General features: G+C 50.7%; 1 protein-coding gene and 1 long non-coding RNA gene across 3 annotated transcripts; both read right to left on the minus strand.

Moving 5' to 3' along the window:
• Window positions 1-72: 72 nt before the first annotated feature.
• LOC146405087 (uncharacterized) lies at window positions 73-2,858 on the minus strand. Of its 2 annotated transcripts, none has more exons than XR_014836943.1 (3): window positions 2,722-2,858; window positions 2,417-2,606; window positions 73-2,029 (listed from the first exon to the last, which is right to left on the minus strand). It is a non-coding gene; the product is annotated as an uncharacterized LOC146405087 (long non-coding RNA). The 2 variants fall into 2 exon arrangements; XR_014836942.1 differs by having other exon boundaries at window positions 73-1,554; window positions 2,696-2,833.
• Window positions 2,859-6,029: 3,171 nt separating this feature from the next.
• On the minus strand, window positions 6,030-15,589 carry LOC146405088 (pregnancy-associated glycoprotein 2-like). The gene is made up of 9 exons (XM_085010993.1): window positions 15,487-15,589; window positions 14,248-14,386; window positions 12,794-12,911; window positions 12,585-12,703; window positions 11,146-11,345; window positions 10,114-10,227; window positions 8,431-8,572; window positions 8,245-8,343; window positions 6,030-6,671 (listed from the first exon to the last, which is right to left on the minus strand). Exons 1-9 carry the CDS (start codon window positions 15,585-15,587, stop codon window positions 6,516-6,518), a joined length of 1,188 nt encoding a protein of 395 aa, XP_084867119.1. The 5' UTR covers window positions 15,588-15,589; the 3' UTR covers window positions 6,030-6,515.
• Between the last annotated feature and the right edge of the window lie 816 nt (window positions 15,590-16,405).

Here is a 16,405-nt window from a genome sequence, read left to right on the forward strand (position 1 = left end):
TCTTTGATCGAGTCTCTTAACTGGACAGCTTTCTGCCCTCAGGCCTCTACACGAAATGAAAGACTCCAAAGCTTCCTGCCCCAGTGTTTTATTTTATTGTATTTTTACCTTTTTTTTTTCCTACTGTACAGCATGGTGACCCAGTTACACATACACATATCCATTCTTTTTTCGCCCATTACCATGCTCCATCAGAAGTGACTAGACAAGAGTTCCCAGTGCGACACAGTAGGATCCCATTGCTTGTCCATTCCAAAGGCAATTGTCTGCATCTATTAACCCCAAGCTCCCAATCCATCCCACTCCCTCCCCCTCCCCCCAGGCAACCACAAGGCTATTCTCCAAGTCCATGAGTCTCTTTCCTGTGGAAAGCTTCCTTTGTGCCATATATTCGATTCCAGACATGAGTGATATCATATGGCGTTTGTCTTTCTCTTTCTGACTTACTTCACTCAGGATGAGAGTCTCCAGTTCCATCCATGTTGCTGCACATGGCATTAGTTCGTTCTTTTCTATGGCTGAGTAGCATTCCATGGTGTATTTATACCACAGCTTCCTAATCCAATCATCTGTCGACGGACGTTTGGGTTGTTTGCATGTCTCGGCTTTTGTGAATAGAGCTACAATGAACATGCAGTGGCATGTGTCTTTTTTAAGGAAAAGTTTTGTCCGGATATATGCCCATGAGTGGGATTGCTGGCTCATATGGTAGATCTATGTATAGTTTTCTAAGGTACCTCCATACTCATCTCCATAGTGGTTGTACCAGCTTACATTCCCACCAACAGCGCAGGAGGGTTCCCTTTTCTCCACACCCCCTCCGGCACTTGTTATTTGTGGACTTATGAATGATGGCCATTCTGACTGGTGTGAGGTGGTATCTCGTGGTAGTTTTGATTTGCATTTCTCTAACAATCAGGGCTGTTGAGCATTTTATCATGTGCTTGTTGCTCATCTGTACATCTTCCTTGGAGAAATGTCTGTTCAGGTCTTTTGCCCATTTTCTCCATTGGGTTGTTGGCTTTTTTGCGGTTGAGTTGTAGAAGTTGTTTGTGTGTTTTAGAGATGAAGCCCTTGTCAGTTGCATCGTTTGAAACTATTTTCTCCCATTCTGTAAGTTGTCTTTTTGGTTTCTTTGTGGTTTCCTTTGCTGTGCAAAAGCCTGTCAGTTTGATTAGGTCCCATTGGTTTATTTTTGCTTTTATTTCTGTTGCTTTGGGAGACTGACCTGAGAAAACATTTTTAAGGTTAATGTCAGAGAAGGTTTCGCCTATGTTCTCTTCTAGGAGTTTGATGGTGTCTTGTCTGATGTTTAAGTCTTTAAGCCATTTAGAGTTTATTTTTGTAGATGGAGTGCAGGTCTGTTCTATGTATGATCTTTTTGATGTGTTGTTGGATTCGGTTGGCTAAAATTTTGTTGATATTTTTTGCGTCTATGTTCATCAAGAATATTGGCCTACGGTTTTCTTTTTTGGTGGTATCTTTGTCTGGTTTTGGGATTAGGGTGATGGCGGCATCATAGAATGTCTTTGGGAGGGTTCCTTCTTCTTCAACCTTTTGAAAATGTTTAAGGAGGATGGGTATAAGTTCCTCTTTGTATGTTTGGTAGAATTCACCTGTGAAGCCATCTGGTCTTGGACTTTTATTTGTAGGGAGTGTTTTTATGGCATATTCAATTTCATTTCTCGTGATCGGTCTGTTCAGTTGATCTATTTCTGCCCCTGGGTTTTATATCCCTAAGACATCTCACCCCCTAGTGAAAGAAGCTCAGAAAAGATCAGGGTACCAGGGATGCTCTGATTGGTCCACCTGAGGTCATGTTTCCAACCCAGGCCAGCCATCGTGGAGGGGTCTTGGGGTACTACAATTGGCTTACTTGGTCGCATGGCCCTGCCAGGCAGCATCTCATTAACAGTTTCCTCCAGAACCACAGCTCTGTACCTGGGGCTAAGTGGCTCCAAAGGATGTGACACAGGGATGTTCCAGATTTAGGAGCAGGTTGTGATTACTGCAGCAACTCTGCCACCTTCTAAGAGGGATAGTAAGTGGTAAAAAAAAAAAAAATAGATGCTAGGAGTTCCCAGGTGGCCTAGTGGTTAAGGATTGGTGTTTCGGCTGGGTTCACTGCTGTGGCTGGGATTCATTCCCTGGCCCCTCCACATACCAAGGGCCAGGCCACAAAGTAAAAAAAGATTCCATTCTTCTCAACTCAAGGACCTTTAACAGTGGCCTTCTGCTCAAGAAGGGCTCTTGCTGAAGCCCTGCTAACTGCAACTTCCCTTGTCCCCCAACCCCTAGTCACCAGCTCTCTGCCACCCAACCTCTGTAGTGTTTTTCCCAGTCTCACCTCTGGGTGACAGACCATGTGGATACCTGAGCCATCCCCACCCTTGCAGGGGCCCAGCATGGCCCTTACCTTGGCCTCTAATTCTGCTGGCAGGGCCGCCTGTCCAGGTAAAGGGCAGTACTGGGTGCACAAAGACTTCAGGTGTTCCTGAGTTTCCTCCAGAGAAGCATCTGGTTCCAGCTGCCATTGTTTGGCATGTTTGCAGACCCAGGCAGATGCCCAGGCTGGGGACAGCAGGGGTTAGAGGTGAAGGGAGGCCCTGATGGAAGAAGGAACAGGGAGGAATAAATAAGATGGAAAATAGGAGTTCCCATCATGGCGCAGTGACTAACAAATCCGACTAGGAACCTTGGGGTTGTGGGTTCAATCCCTGCCTTTGCTCAGTGGATCTGGCGTTGCCGTGAGCTGTGACGTAGGTCGCAGATGCGGCTCGGATCCCACGTTGCTGTGGCTCTGGAGTAGGCTGGCAGCTACCCAAGAAATGGCAAAAAGACAAAAAAAAAAAAAAAAAAAAAAGATGGAAAATACACCCAAATCAATACACAGTTCCAGCCTTTACTTCACTCAGGCAAGACAAATGTCAACTAAAGCAATGCGTCCCTGCCTTCATTTTTTCATTCAGTGCAGATTTCCTGAGCACTTACTATGTGCCTGGTACTGTGGTGGACCCCAGGGATAGAGGGCTGCCTTAGGAACACACCACCCGGACATGGAGACAGATAAACAGACAACCCTCAGTGGCAAGGGCCAGATGGAGAAAGCAACAGAGGTGTTGAGATAGAACTGGGTTTTGGCTTAATGGAGGTGCAGCAAAAAGTTTATAAGACTCATTTTCCAAGCTATCTTCATGGAACTATAATGCCTTTCCTGGTCAGAAACCACCAATAACAGTCAAATAAACAGCCCCAGCTGATGACAGGTGCAATCTCCCTGTTTCCTCATGAGCCCCTGCAGGGCATGATCCCCATGGTACAGATGAGGGAAGTCTCCTCCCATCTTCTGGTTCCAGTACCAGGGACAGGCACACAGTAGGTCCTCAATTAATCCATGTTGAATAAATGAGTGGATGGATCCCTAAGTGCTTTCACTAGAACACACTGCTGCACCCATGTCAGGGGTCATGCATGATGTCAGCATGGCTTATTTCCATAATAGCAACCTGAAAAGGTCAGGCTTGGCTCCCCAGATGAGCCTAAGGGAGGGGCTGAAGCAGGTGTCTGTTAATAAGCCTGCTGTTCTTGAGTGTCAGTATTGGCAGGCTACACCACCAACATGAGGATAAATTCTGATTTTCAAAGCAAGCCTTTTGCCCCACCCTCCACAGTTATCCTTTACTAATTGCAGTCCAGAGAGATTTGATGAAAGAAAAGGTAGGAAAAACAGGGAAAAGATAGATCTTGTAAAAGTGTAAATTGGTAATCTTTTGGAGATATTAGTCCTTAAAATAAGTACGGCCTCTCTCCTAGCATCTTTGTTTGTAAGGTTTATGCTAAAGCAATGATCAGAAGCACCCACAAACATCAGAGTTCCCGTTGTGGCTTAGTGGGAAGGAGCCCAACTAGTATCCATGAGGTCGCAGGTTCAATCCCTGGCCTGGCTCAGTGGGCTACAGATCTGGCGTTGCGACAAGCTGTGGCGTAGGTCACAGGCGCGGCTTGGATCCTCTGTTGCTGTGGCTGTGGCATAGGCCGGCAGCTGTAGCCCTGATTTGACCCCTAGCCTGGGAACTTCCACATGCCCCAGGTGTAGCCCTAAAAAGGGGGAGAAAAAAGGCAGGATTTCCTTCTTTTTTAAAGGCTGAATAATATTCCATTTGTAGAAAATGTCTACCACATTTCCTTTATCCATCCAATTGTTGATGGATCCTGATTTTAATTTTGGGGGAATAACTACCCAGAAGTGGGACTGCTGGATCAAATAGCAATTCTCTTTTCAAGTTTTGGAGGAACCTCCCTTCTGTTTTCCAGCAGCTGCATCCTTGTCCACTCACACCAGCACAGGGTTCCACGTCCTCCTCAACACTTGTCATCTTTTGTTCTTTATAATGACCACACTAGTAGGTGTGAGGTGATATCTCATTGTCACTTGAAGTGCATTTTCTTGAGGATTCGTGTGAGAGGATCTATCCTCATTCCAAATTTACAGAAGAGGAAACTCCTGTCCAGAGATGAACTTATCAAGGTCACATGACCGGTAGGTGTCAGCGGTGGGATTTGAACCCAGGCAGAAGAGCTCCAGGATGTACTTGCCTGGCCAGGATGCTGCAGTGTCTTCCATGTGCTTAGCAACCCAGGGATCCTGCTGTTTTATATTCTGTTCCTTTCTCTCTGTGTCACATTGGAACAATTTCTCCCAAAACTGAATATTCTCCTAAAAATGCAATTTTCTTTTTCATTTTTCTCTTTATGGCCACACCTGGGGCATATGGAACCCACTGCACAAGGCCAGGGATCAAACCTGCATCCTTAGGAACACTATGTCAGGTTCTTAACCCACTGAGGCATAATGGGAACTCCTATGCATTTAAAATTTTAAAACAGTCTCCCAAAGCAACAGAAATAAAAGCAAAAATAAACCAATGGGACCTAATCAAACTGACAGGCTTTTGCACAGCAAAGGAAACCACAAAGAAACCAAAAAGACAACTTACAGAATGGGAGAAAATAGTTTCAAACGATGCAACTGACAAGGGCTTCATCTCTAAAACACACAAACAACTTCTACAACTCAACCGCAAAAAAGCCAACAACCCAATGGAGAAAATGGGCAAAAGACCTGAACAGACATTTCTCCAAGGAAGATGTACAGATGAGCAACAAGCACATGATAAAATGCTCAACAGCCCTGATTGTTAGAGAAATGCAAATCAAAACTACCACGAGATACCACCTCACACCAGTCAGAATGGCCATCATTCATAAGTCCACAAATAACAAGTGCCGGAGGGGGTGTGGAGAAAAGGGAACCCTCCTGCGCTGTTGGTGGGAATGTAAGCTGGTACAACCACTATGGAGATGAGTATGGAGGTACCTTAGAAAACTATACATAGATCTACCATATGAGCCAGCAATCCCACTCATGGGCATATATCCGGACAAAACTTTTCCTTAAAAAAGACACATGCCACTGCATGTTCATTGTAGCTCTATTCACAAAAGCCGAGACATGCAAACAACCCAAACGTCCGTCGACAGATGATTGGATTAGGAAGCTGTGGTATAAATACACCATGGAATGCTACTCAGCCATAGAAAAGAACGAACTAATGCCATGTGCAGCAACATGGATGGAACTGGAGACTCTCATCCTGAGTGAAGTAAGTCAGAAAGAGAAAGACAAACGCCATATGATATCACTCATGTCTGGAATCGAATATATGGCACAAAGGAAGCTTTCCACAGGAAAGAGACTCATGGACTTGGAGAATAGCCTTGTGGTTGCCTGGGGGGAGGGGGAGGGAGTGGGATGGATTGGGAGCTTGGGGTTAATAGATGCAGACAATTGCCTTTGGAATGGACAAGCAATGGGATCCTGCTGTGTCGCACTGGGAACTCTTGTCTAGTCACTTCTGATGGAGCATGGTAATGGGCGAAAAAAGAATGGATATGTGTATGTGTAACTGGGTCACCATGCTGTACAGTAGGAAAAAAAAGGTAAAAATAAAATAAAATAAAACACTGGGGCAGGAAGCTTCGGAGTCTTTCATTTCGTGTAGAGGCCTGAGGGCAGAAAGCTGTCCAGTTAAGAGACTCGATCAAAGATGAGAGAAGGGAAAGAGCAGGGAAGAGAGTAAGCTGAGTCTGATTTATTGGGTCCAGTCACTGAGATCTTTGGATCTGCTCTGGTTCCTGCATCCCCAGTCCCCAGTATCCTTCCAAGAAGTCTGCCCTTCCATTGGCAATCTCATGGAGGTGGGCTCCTCTCACTTGTGGTTCAGACGAGGTTGTCCAGGCCTGCAGGATTACCAGGAATCGCCCAGACTCCAAGAGAGGCACTGGTTGGTATCAGCACCATTGCAAAGGCAATCCTTTATTCTTTACTGAGAACTGGGCTTTGCAGAACATTGAACCCCGTTCAAGCCGCCCTCCTTGGGCGGGAATGCCCTAGGTGTGAGGGAATGTGTGTTTGGGGAGGTGGGCCTGGTTGTTTCTGGAAGCAGCCCCAGCATTTATGCGGCCCGAGCCAGGCCAATCCTGTTCTGTCCTCGATCGAACACGGTGAAGTACACCCTTAGGAACATGTGCCCCAGGATCCAGTTCTGGCTGTTGGTCAGAGTATCCGCCATCCCCTCAAAGGTGCTGTAGCAGAGGTTATTAGCAGCATCCTGGGAGGAGGAAAGACACAGCCGTGAGCCTGAGCCCGAGCACTCACCTGCTGCTGCCCAACCTCTGTATCCAGATCTGCAGCTTCTGGGTTTCATCTCCCGCCTTAGGTGAGAGCTGAGTGGCTCTCTGAGCAGCTGTGGAAGTGGGGTGTCCATCGAAGAACCAGGCAGACTGTAGCCCCCCTCCCCCCCTCCCTGCTGTTTCTTTCCTTCCGCCCCAGGCTGGCTGTTCTCTCTGCACAGAAGGCCTTTTCTTGCCCCTTTCCCCACAACCTGTTCTTTTTTTTTTTTTTTTTTTAAATTTTTGTTGTTGTTGCTATTTCTTGGGCCACTCCCGCGGCATATGGAGGTTCCCAGGCTAGGGGTCGAATCGGAGCTGTAGCCACCGGCCTACGCCAGAGCCACAGCAACGCGGGATCTGAGCCGCGTCTGCAACCTACACCACAGCTCACGGCAACGCCGGATCCTTAACCCACTGAGCAAGGGCAGGGACCGAACCCGCAACCTCATGGTTCCTAGTCGGATTCGTTAACCACTGCGCCACGACGGGAACTCCTTTTTTTTTTTTAAATTGTAGTTGTTGTTGTTGTTGTTGTTGCTATTTCTTGCACAACCTGTTCTTTAAGGCTGCGCTCAGCGCCTCACTCCCCCACCCCCACACGGATGGCCTTCTGGATCCCTGCTCACCCTCCTTGGCCACTCCAGGCTGAGTTGGGTCACTTGGCCTGGTGCTCCCTTGTCTCTAGCCCTTGTCATGCTGGGACTTCCCCTGGCATCCCTTGGCACAGCCCCCAGGGGTGCCGTGGGCACGGAGCCCAGTGTCGATTTACCTCCACCCCAGAGGGGCTTCTCACTCCTCCAAGAGGCTGGGGGTTTAGAATCATTGAAATTCCCTCTCTTCCTCACAGCCTTCTTTGAGCTCCTTCAGCCTCCTCTCAATTCCCATTGGGAGCTGATGTGCATTAACGCTCAAGTCTGAGCCAGGGGCTGTGCAGTCACTGTGTCCCCTTCATGCAGGAGGGCCTCCAAGCCCTGCACAGGGCTGGTCTGGTGTCCCAGCTCCCAGAGGGGGACCTGGGGCTTACGAAGGGCAGGTGCAGCCTAGGACTCGGCAAACCCTCTAATCATCATCCAAACCAGGGCACTTTGGAGATGGGCAGGGAGACTGTGAACCACTCTGGCGGGACAACACACTGGCAGTGTCCTCAGCCACCCCCTTGTCCCTCAGCCTGATGATCACAGGGATTCTGTGTCATCCATCTGTGGGCCCTTGAGGGCCAAGGCCCTTAGTGGTCCCCTCTCCTTGTGCCTGGCACCGTGCCTGCCCGGGGTGGAGTCTCCATCTTTATTTCAGGATGGTGGTTGTCCTAGTCTTCCCTTTGCCTTCAAGAGACTGGTTTTGTGGGAGGCCCTGGCCCCCTCTCCAGCCAGGGCCACGTGGTGGTGGGTGGTGGGGTGGGAACTGCAGGGGTGCATCTTGGCCTGTAGAGGGCCCCCTCCTCCTGGCATCCAGCAGCACACTGGTCCCACACATTGCAGATTTAAGAACCAGCCCCCAGGGTTGGCCCCTCACCTTTCGGATGTAGGCATGAGCTGGCACTGGGTAGTCGACATTGTTAATGGTGAAGATGATGTCAGGGTAGGTGTCCCTGGCATTACACTGGACCAGGTACTGTTAGAGGAAGAGGGAGAGAGGTTGGCTCAGCTGATCCTTCCTGGGAGAAGAGCCCCAGAGTGACCCTGTGGCCTGATACTTCACCTCTTTCTGATGGGGCACTGCATTCAGGAGAGAATGGATTTTGTCCACCTCTGCGTGTGGGCCCATCAGGTAAGTGGTCCCGGTATCCACGATGGCCTGGCAGCCGCGGGGACAACCAATAATTTGCCCTCTCCAGGTGATCCTGAGAGACAGTGGGACAAAGGGAGCTCCAGGGTCACGCTGAAGTCTCCCACTGCTGCCACCGCCCCCACCCACGACTGTCTCCAGAACAGTCCTCCAGCTCTTGTCCCCACTCTGTTTTCCTTTGCTCTGGTCATTTCACTGTCCTTGATTTCCTTTCAGTTCCTGAATGCACCGGGCTCATTTGTGCCTCAGGGCCTTGGCACATGCTGGTCACCCTGTCTAGAAGGCCCCCATCCCCTTTGGTTGATTTCTCCTCATCATCTGGGTTGCAGCTTCATTGTCACATTTCAGGGAATTCTCCCGCCACCCCCTCCCATCTCCCGACTAGATCATTCTCCACTCTTGGCCTTTCTCTGTACACACTTCCTCATGTCTAGCCTGGAGCAAAGTGGTAATTCATTCTTTGTGGGACTTGTTTCCTGAATGTCCACCTTCCTAGATGCTAGGTCTGTAAGAACAAGGGGTATCCTCAGGGCCCAGCACAGAGCAGATCCACGCCATGGGTTTGTTGAATGAATGAATGAAGACATGAATGAGGGACAACCAGAGCCCTGATTCTGGTGTCTGAGCAATAACGGGTCAACACCCAGAGGGACGGTGGAGATTCTCTGGGGCAGCAGATGCTCAGAGTGGTGGGGAGGGGGACACAGGGTGCCAAGGGAGCGGCTGTCCCCCAGCCCTGCCCCCTGGGCTGGCTCAGGCACTGAGGCTCCTGGGCAGGTGATGACTGAGCGGCCCAGGGGCCTCCAAGGGACAAGGAAGCTCTTGTGTGAGGGGCTCAACTCCTGCCTCTCGTTCTGAGGCCACTCTTGGATCCCAGCTCCCTGGTGGTCTCTGCCATAGCCCCTGTCCCCCTGTGTGCCTGGGATGGGGCTGGGTGGGTCAGGGTCAGGAAGTGTCTCTCTGTCTGATGTGCTTTCCAGTCTCAGGAATGCAGCCAACCTCTGTGCACTGCTGGGTAGCTTCTCCCTAAGGAGACCCGTTTTCCCAGTTTGTCCAGGATGTGTCCTGTTTTCCCACTGGCGGTCCTGTGCCCTAATCACCTGCTTGGGCCTGGGTAGCCGAGGACGGTTGGTCATCGTAGCACCAGCCTGCTCAGGCTCGTGGAAGTCTCCCTGATCCTCCTTTCGGGACACTTCAGGGACCTCAACCCATGCTCCCCGCCTGCCTCTCAGCACGGAAGATGCAGTGTCCCTGGTTGCACAAGCATTTCTGGGCCCTTGTCAGGACCCTGGTCAGGAGGCGTGAGTGAATATAAACTCTGAGAGGTGTGCGTGTCTGTCTGTGTATCTCTATGTCTGTGTATGTTCGTGTGTCTGTGTGACTGTGTGTGCCTGCCTGTGTGTCTTTTGTGCCTGTGAGTGTCTACATTTGTCTTTGTGTTTCAGAGCGTTGTTTTGTGTGTGGAGTGTATGTGTATGTGTGTATCTGTGTGTGTGTGTGGTGGTGCATCTGTGAGTGCATGTGTGTGAGCCTGTCCATGTCTGTGTGCATGTGTGGGGACATCCCTCAGGGTGGCCCTCAGAGGGAGGGGCTTACCTGTCCAAGGCGATCTGCCAGTAGTTGGGTTTTGTCAGGGGCACCCACTTGAGCTCTCCTTTATAGAAGCTTCTGTCCACGCCACCAAATATCACTGCACTGCCCTCCTCCTTCCTGTTGAGAAGAGGAGAGGGAGAGGGAGGGCTGAGTGTAGGAGAATAATGGGTGGCTTTTCTCAAATTCGGCCACACACCAGGCACTGTTGAGGGCTGTGTTTATCCACCCCTCACAGGCACTGCTAAGGTCCCATTTTACAGATGCAGGAATTGAGGCATGGAGGGTTGAGTACCTGACTGGCTAATGAGTGGCCCAGAAGAGGTTTGAACCTGGGCATCCTGGCCAGGCTCTGACCACCCACCCTTCCTGGAGGGCCTGGTCCCTTCCCGCAATCAGCCTGCTGACAGAGTCCCTCAGGGGACCCCAGCCTGGAGGGCTGTGGCTTCCACTGGGCCAGCCTGTCAATTTTCAGGAAAGCTGAGACCTGAGGTCACTAAGGGCATGGATCAGGCTCACCCAGGGCCAGGTTCCTGGGCCTGTGACCTGAGCCATCCATGGGCCCCCCGTTCAGCAGGGCCCCGTGCCTCTTCCATCTCTGTCCTGAAACTCAAGCTTTTTCCACAAGGGGTCCCACATGTTCCTTTCGCACTGGCCCCTGCCAGTGCTCTAGCTGCTCCTGGGCTCCTGGTCAAATGTGAGTGAGGAAGAAAGAATCCCCCCATCCCTGTCCTCCCTTCCTTATCGAATCCGTCAGCGAATCCCGTTCTCTCCTCCTCCCACCTGTATCCTGACCCCTCCACTGCTCCTCCTCCTCCCTCCACCTCTCTGGACCAAGTGCTGCTCTTGGCCCCAGGAGCATGGCGTGTTCCATAAACCTTTATTTACCAAATCTGGGTGCATGGCCAACTGTGGCCTTGAGTCCCATTTGGTTGATCTTATTCTTAACTATCTGCATCACATAGTCTAGAATTTTTCATGCAACTGAAAGCGTCGTACAGCTGATGTGGCGAGAGGGCTTGTCTAGCTGAGACTTACGTGCTCAGGTAGAAGGCAAAGACAGGCTCAGAAATTTGCCCTTGCTTCTTTAGGTTGTCGAAGATGGGGGTGGTCCTTTTGAGGGCGAGGCTGGGAAAGCCCAGGCCCAGGACTCCATCAAAGACTCCATGTTCAAAGGCCTCACCGGTCTCCAACTGGCTCAGGCCAAATATCTGGTTCATGGTCATGAGACTGCCGATCTGCGGGAGAGGGGGTGTTCCCACGTGGATTTTTAAGCAGGTCTGGGGCTGGACTGGGGTGAAGGGGGTAAGAGATGCCATTAGCTTGCAGAGAACTAAGGCCTGCCTGGGCCCTGGCTTGACCATAGGCTGAGCTGGACCAGGATTTGCCTCCATTTGTGCAGGGCTGTGGATTTCAACCCACAGCTGCTCCATCTGCAAACACTGTCTGTAGTTAGTAGACTGGCTTTATGCCCTCGTCCTGGGGGGAGAGTGAGACTCAGGGCAGGATCAAATGGTTCCCACCTGAGGAGAAATGAGTAGAGGGCAGGGTAGCTTTCTCTTTGGCACCCCTGGGATCTGATGGCAGAAAGGGATGGGTTCATTGCTATGCGTTGTCGATTCTGCATCTACACAGTAAGACAAATGCCCATTGTAAAAGGTAGCTTCAAGGTTCTTATGAAAATTCTGCCGAGAAACATGCGGGGTGTGTGTGTGTATGTGTGTGTGTGAGAGAGAGAGAGAGAGAGAGAGAGAGAGAGAGAGAGAGAGAGAGCGACAGAGAGAGAGAGAGAGAGACAGTGAGAAAGGGAAAGAGAATACCCTGGCCCTTTGGAGGAGGCCGGCCTTAGTTTTAATTAGATTCTCCAAGACCACCTAGAGTAAGAGTGCACTTAGCAGGTTGCTCCCACATCTTTGGCCCCCTGCCTCCCCTGCCTGAGTGCCTGAAGCCCTGGGCTGCTCCCCAGGGTCCCCAGATCAGTTTTATTCTCTCCTCCGAAAGCCCCACAACAGCTTAATTCTGACTGGCCAGCCCAGCTTCACCACTTACCAGATGGGTGGGTGACCTTGGCCAAGGCCCTTGTTCTCTGCACCCCAGTTCCCTAATCTGTACAAAGGAGGTAATGACAGTACCTGCTGCAGGGGAGAGGGGCTGCAGAATTAAACAATGGTCACAGTGGAAGTGCCTGGCACAGTGCCAGGCCTAGTGGGGGAACAGAAATGTGTGTGTTTTACTCCCCTCCTCCCCGCTGCCAGCAAAGTGACACCTGAGCAGCAAATCCACACGCAAACATTTCTCTGGGTTAGCTCTTCTGAGAGTTTGCGTGTCAGCAGGTGCACTTCCTCCCCAGGGCAGGTGGGGGGCGAGCCACTCGGAACTTTGGGAAAGGCAGGCCCTCCCAAGGGATCTGTGTCTGCCTGGGAAGCAGCAGTCCCTTCCAGGGCCAGCCCTGCCTGAGCTTGCAGTTTCCACATTACCCGAACAGTGTCATAGCCAAGGAATCCTGAAATCTTTCCAGAGCCGTATTTCAACTCGAAGTTTATGCCCGGGAGGCGGAAGGTGCTGGAGTGGGAAGGGTTGAAGGACCTGTGTGTAACTGCAGACAGAGGAGATGAATTTCCATCAGCTTGCTGAGGTCTGAGGAGGGGGTCGGGGGGAGCACAAGGTGGGCGGGGAGGGCACTCACCACAGGCCTTGCTTTTGCAGTAGACGGAGGGCACCCACAGGTCAGCTGAGCCGGTGTCAAAGACGACACTGAACTGCTGTGGAGGTGTTCCAATGGTGATGTTGCCCACGTAGACCATCTATAGGGTCCGGGGAGGGGTGATCAAGGCAGGCCTGGGTGCCCTGGTCACCCTGGTTTCCCAATGTGCCACCAACCTCGTGGTGTCCCATGGCACCTAATATCCCTTGTGCACGGCCCCACCTCACAGCCTGTGCTCAGACCAGTGTCTCATTGGAGCAGCTCTCCAGTGTCCCCCTCAAGGCCCAGCCTGAGCACTTCCTTCTCCTTCCTTCACCCAAACTCAAACCTTGTCCTGTCAACAGCACGCAGTTGGCCCTTTATTGCGACATTCATTTATTCTTTGTCTGTGTCTCAGACTGAGATATGCATTCTTGAGAAAGATAAAGGCCTTTCTCAAAATCAGTAGCCATGGGCGTTCCTGTCGTGGCTCAGCAGTTAACGAACCCGAATAGTATCAATGAGGACACGGGTTCCTTCCCTGGCCTCACTCAGTGGGTTAAGGATCTGGTGTTGCCATGAACAGCAATGTGGGTCTTTAGACACAGCTCGAATCCCCCCATTCCTGTGGCTGTGGCGTAGGCCAGCAGCTGTACGTCTGACTTGATCCCTAGTCTGGGAACCTCCATATGCCATGGGCGTGGCCCTCAAAAGGCAAAAGAGACAAAAAATAAAAAATAAAATCAGCAATCATAACCATAGGGTATTAAGTTTTTATAGCATCACCCACCGTAGGAGCTCAATAACTTTTACTCGTATCATTTTGGGGTCTACAGAGGCTGGATGGACTTCCACTGTCTGTGGCCTCAAAGTTGCTTTGCAGTTGGCTTTATTGTTTAGTTAGACATGACTCACCCTTCATCTGTAACTAAGTGGCTCCCTTAGTTCAAAAAGAAGAATCTTGGGAGTTCCAGCTATGGCTCAGCCATGATGAACCCCCCTAGGATCTGTGAGGATTGGGTTGGATCCCTGGCCCCGCTCAGTGGGTTGAAGAATGGCGTGGCCGTGAGCTGTGGTGTAGGTAGCAGACGTGGCATGAAATGCCTTGCTGTGGCTGTGGTGTAGGCTGGTTGTTGCAGCTCTAATTCAACTCCTAGCCTGGGAACTTCCATATGCTTCGAGCGCAGTGCTGCCCCGCCCCCCAGTCCCCCAAAATTTCCTCTGGCACAGAAATGGAGGTTTACCTGCCACCGGGTCATCTCTGGGCCCAGTCACCACAGACCAAGAGTTGAGGGTGGGAGTGCCTTCTCCTCTGGGTGTGAGGCGCCAGATCCCCCTGTGGTTCTGCTTCCTGAAGGGGTCCCAGCCCCAACATCCCTCCTGGCCCCTCCAGGGGAACCCCAGGCTTGACCAGAGCACCAGGGGTACCTATGGGGCCTTCATCCCCTTTCACTCACATCCAGGTAGTTCCTCAGTGGATGAGAAGTGATTTTCAGGTTCTGGATCATTTTGTAAGGATGTTCCTTGAGGAAATTTTTCAGCAAGCCTTTTTCTCTGAGGCTTTCTCGGACGGACTTGACCTTCGTGAGAGGGATCCTTTCACGGTGCATTGGGAAAAGGAAAAAAACAAGAGATAGCCAACAGCTGCCCATGTTGTAGAAGGACTGTCACCCTCCATTGTACCGACGCTGTGTATTTTCCAAGCATTGTTATGAGGAGTGTCATCCTGCAAAGACCATGGCAAGGGCCTAGGTTTGAATACAGGTTCTTTCCTGTAATGTTGCAAAAGCCATGGGAGCCCTTGGAGCCTCAGAGCCTCCAGTGGCACCCAGGTTGAATGCAATAGCCCCGCCCCCTACATAGAATGTTCTGGCTGTTAAGGAAGAGGATGGAAGTCATGTGCCTTATGTGTGGGAAGTCTCCACCATGGTAGCCGATCCCATCGCTATTGTCATCCAAGAGTATCTGCCTCACAGTAGCTCTGGGAGGAGGCAGAAGGGGGATCGTGATCCTCTTTTTAGAGAGAAGGACTTTGAAATGCAGGACAGGGAGTCTGTGACTTGGCTGTGGTCATACTGCTTGTTAGAGGTCGAAAGGCCTAGCAGTAGGCCTCCTGATCTTCCTCCAGGGCTCAAGCCGAAGAAAGGGATGAGAGATGGAGCCAGGAGATGGGGAATAAATTGTGCCAATTAAGAGGCTAGCGAATGAGGAAGAATCAGACTTGAAAGGAAAATGAACAAAACCTCCGAGTGTTCTTCATGGGTAGAGTCAGCCAGAGAGTTGGAGAGAAAGAAGAGAGATCCACAGGTGAAGCCCTAGAAACTCATAGACACAGAAATGGAGAGAGAGCCGAGAGAAGACCTAGGAGCAAATGCAGGAGAAATGCTTTCCACGGGACCTCAGTGACAGTTGCACAGGATGTGCACTGAACAAATCCAAGGAGTGCCATTTTTCATATGGGTTGTGATGGGACTGGTGCCCCCAGAGTTGTGCAATTCTGCAGGCCTTCCCCAAGACCCTTGGGCCCCATGGTTCCCATGCAAAGTACTTATCAGTCAGTGAGAGCTGAGGTTTAAGACTGTCAGGAATGATGGCATTCCCTTCTAACCCCAATGTGTGGAGGAATAAGAGGATGCCAGGGCGACAAGAAACCTTCCATAGAGAGAGATGCTGTCAGTTCTAGTCCCCGTACTTACATGACTAAGCAGTCTGAGAGGGCCACCAGCCCAAGGATCACAAGCCACTTCATGCTTCTTTCCTGGGTCCAGGTACTCAGGAAAGAGGGAGTTCTGAGCATGCAGTGGTGGCTGGAAACTCCTAGTTATATATGCTCTGACATACCTCTATCGTCCCCTCTCGGCCACCAATGGACCTGATAAGAAATACAGACCTCCTGATAAGATCTTAGCCTCCATCGATATCTTTGGCGGTGGACTTGGAAAATTCTCAGAATCCAGAGATTCTCCTTCTATGTCTTCCTTGGGGCTTAACTGCACAACCAAATCAAAGTGCGGGGACTAACAAAGAGCTGGGAAGCTCTTGTGACATGGGAGATGAAACACTGCTAATAATGTGATAAAAATAAGTGCTGGGGGCCATGCTTGACATTACATAGTTTTGTGTGGTCTTGGCAGCCACTTTGTGAGGTGTGCCTTTCTGTCCTCTGTTGGAGCAGGGATTGTGAAGAGTTCAAATGGCAAAGTAAAGACTTAAGTGCAGCCTCCTGACATACAAGTGGCTTTAGGTAGGGACCCATGGCACAGATCATGGCACCTGGGATGCACATCCTCTTCAGAAACCAAGGCTAGAGGGAATTACAATGGCCCAGTTTTAATATTGGAAGAAATGGGATGCATGAATTCAAAAGATGTTTGTTTATCCAGCACACATTAATGGAGGACCCTGTGTGCTGGGGTCCGGGTTAGATGCCAGGAAGTCAAAGTTGAGTAAGACACAGGCAGTCCTTGTCTTCAGGGAGCTGGCCGTCTAGGGCAGTTCTCAGAAACGCATGGCCCAGGACACAAAGTCAATGAATGGCCTGGTTGGATGGGCACCCTGGGCTGGGGCAGCCCCTACTCAGCTCCAACCAGTGGCTGCCATGCTGGAAAGCAGGCT

The sequence above is a fragment of the Sus scrofa genome, chromosome 2 (assembly GCF_054392235.1).
Source record: "Sus scrofa isolate SSC_HxYL_T2T_F1_AM1 chromosome 2, Sscrofa_HxYL_maternal_Yorkshire_Landrace_v2.0, whole genome shotgun sequence".
Lineage (NCBI taxonomy): Eukaryota > Metazoa > Chordata > Mammalia > Artiodactyla > Suidae > Sus > Sus scrofa.

Bases quoted from the DNA above. Each gene is read 5' to 3' on its own strand.
- LOC146405088 (XM_085010993.1), bottom strand. From the start codon at position 15,587: ATGCTCAGAACTCCCTCTTTCCTGAGTACCTGGACCCAGGAAAGAAGC. The intron at 14,387-15,486 runs GTAAGTACGGGG...GCACCGTGAAAG, and splicing joins CTCTCAGACTGCTTAGTCAT to GATCCCTCTCACGAAGGTCA. The intron at 6,672-8,244 runs GTGAGGGGCCAA...TCCTCCTCCCAG, and splicing joins CTCATGCCTACATCCGAAAG to GATGCTGCTAATAACCTCTG.